Below are 753 nucleotides of genomic sequence, written 5' to 3' on the forward strand. Positions count from 1 at the left end.
ATGATCATCCAGTAACTACTATGATTTCTCCTCATGATCATCCAGTAACTTCTATGATTTCTCCTCATGATCATCTAGTAACTACTACTCAGCAGAGTCCCAACCTTACAAGTATAGAGTCCAGCATACTCACCCAGTCAAACTCTCTAGCTGATGAAAAAACAATTGACACATTGATACCTGATCATAGCTCTCAGAAGCTTCTATTATCCGAGTCAACTCAAATTCAATCTCAAAACTCCACTGAACAAATAATCTTACATGATATTCCTAGTGAAAAAATATTGGTGACTGAGACAAACATGACACCAGCACCTTTGAATGTAAACTTAGTTGTCTGTCCATCTAAATCTCAAGATACAGTGGATATAACTGTGCAACCCAACTCCAAAAATACTACTGTGAATTTAGCTAAACTAGATACTATTCAACCTACCAAAACTAAAAAGAGATCTGGTACAAGAAAACTTAGGGGAATAACTCCTCGGGTAGTTCTTGAGAGTTCAAAGATTGGACAAGTAGTAGTCGTTACCTCTACAAGATAGTTACCTATATGGGACCATATTCTAAAATTCTGTACTTCTTCTACTTTAATCTTATATAGTAGATAATTATTTAGATATCTGTGTTCTCAGCAATATTTCCAATATAAAGTGCCATTAGTACTCCATATTCCCTCAATAGTTTCATATTGCTAAGTGCTTTATTAGGATATAGAGCGCCAAGACATAACGTCTCCAGGTATCCACTACC

At 35.7% G+C, this 753-nt stretch overlaps 1 protein-coding gene across 1 annotated transcript; it reads left to right on the plus strand.

Annotated features, from left to right (window-relative positions):
- Nucleotides 1-20: 20 nt before the first annotated feature.
- On the plus strand, nucleotides 21-545 carry cand_019200 (uncharacterized protein; the record flags this gene model as incomplete). Its single annotated transcript, XM_067212152.1, has 1 exon — nucleotides 21-545. The coding sequence occupies one exon, from the start codon at nucleotides 21-23 to the stop codon at nucleotides 543-545; it is 525 nt and encodes a 174-aa protein (XP_067069636.1).
- Between the last annotated feature and the right edge of the window lie 208 nt (nucleotides 546-753).

Source organism: Cryptosporidium andersoni (genome assembly GCF_001865355.1).
Source record: "Cryptosporidium andersoni isolate 30847 chromosome Unknown contig_137, whole genome shotgun sequence".
Taxonomy (NCBI): domain Eukaryota; phylum Apicomplexa; class Conoidasida; order Eucoccidiorida; family Cryptosporidiidae; genus Cryptosporidium; species Cryptosporidium andersoni.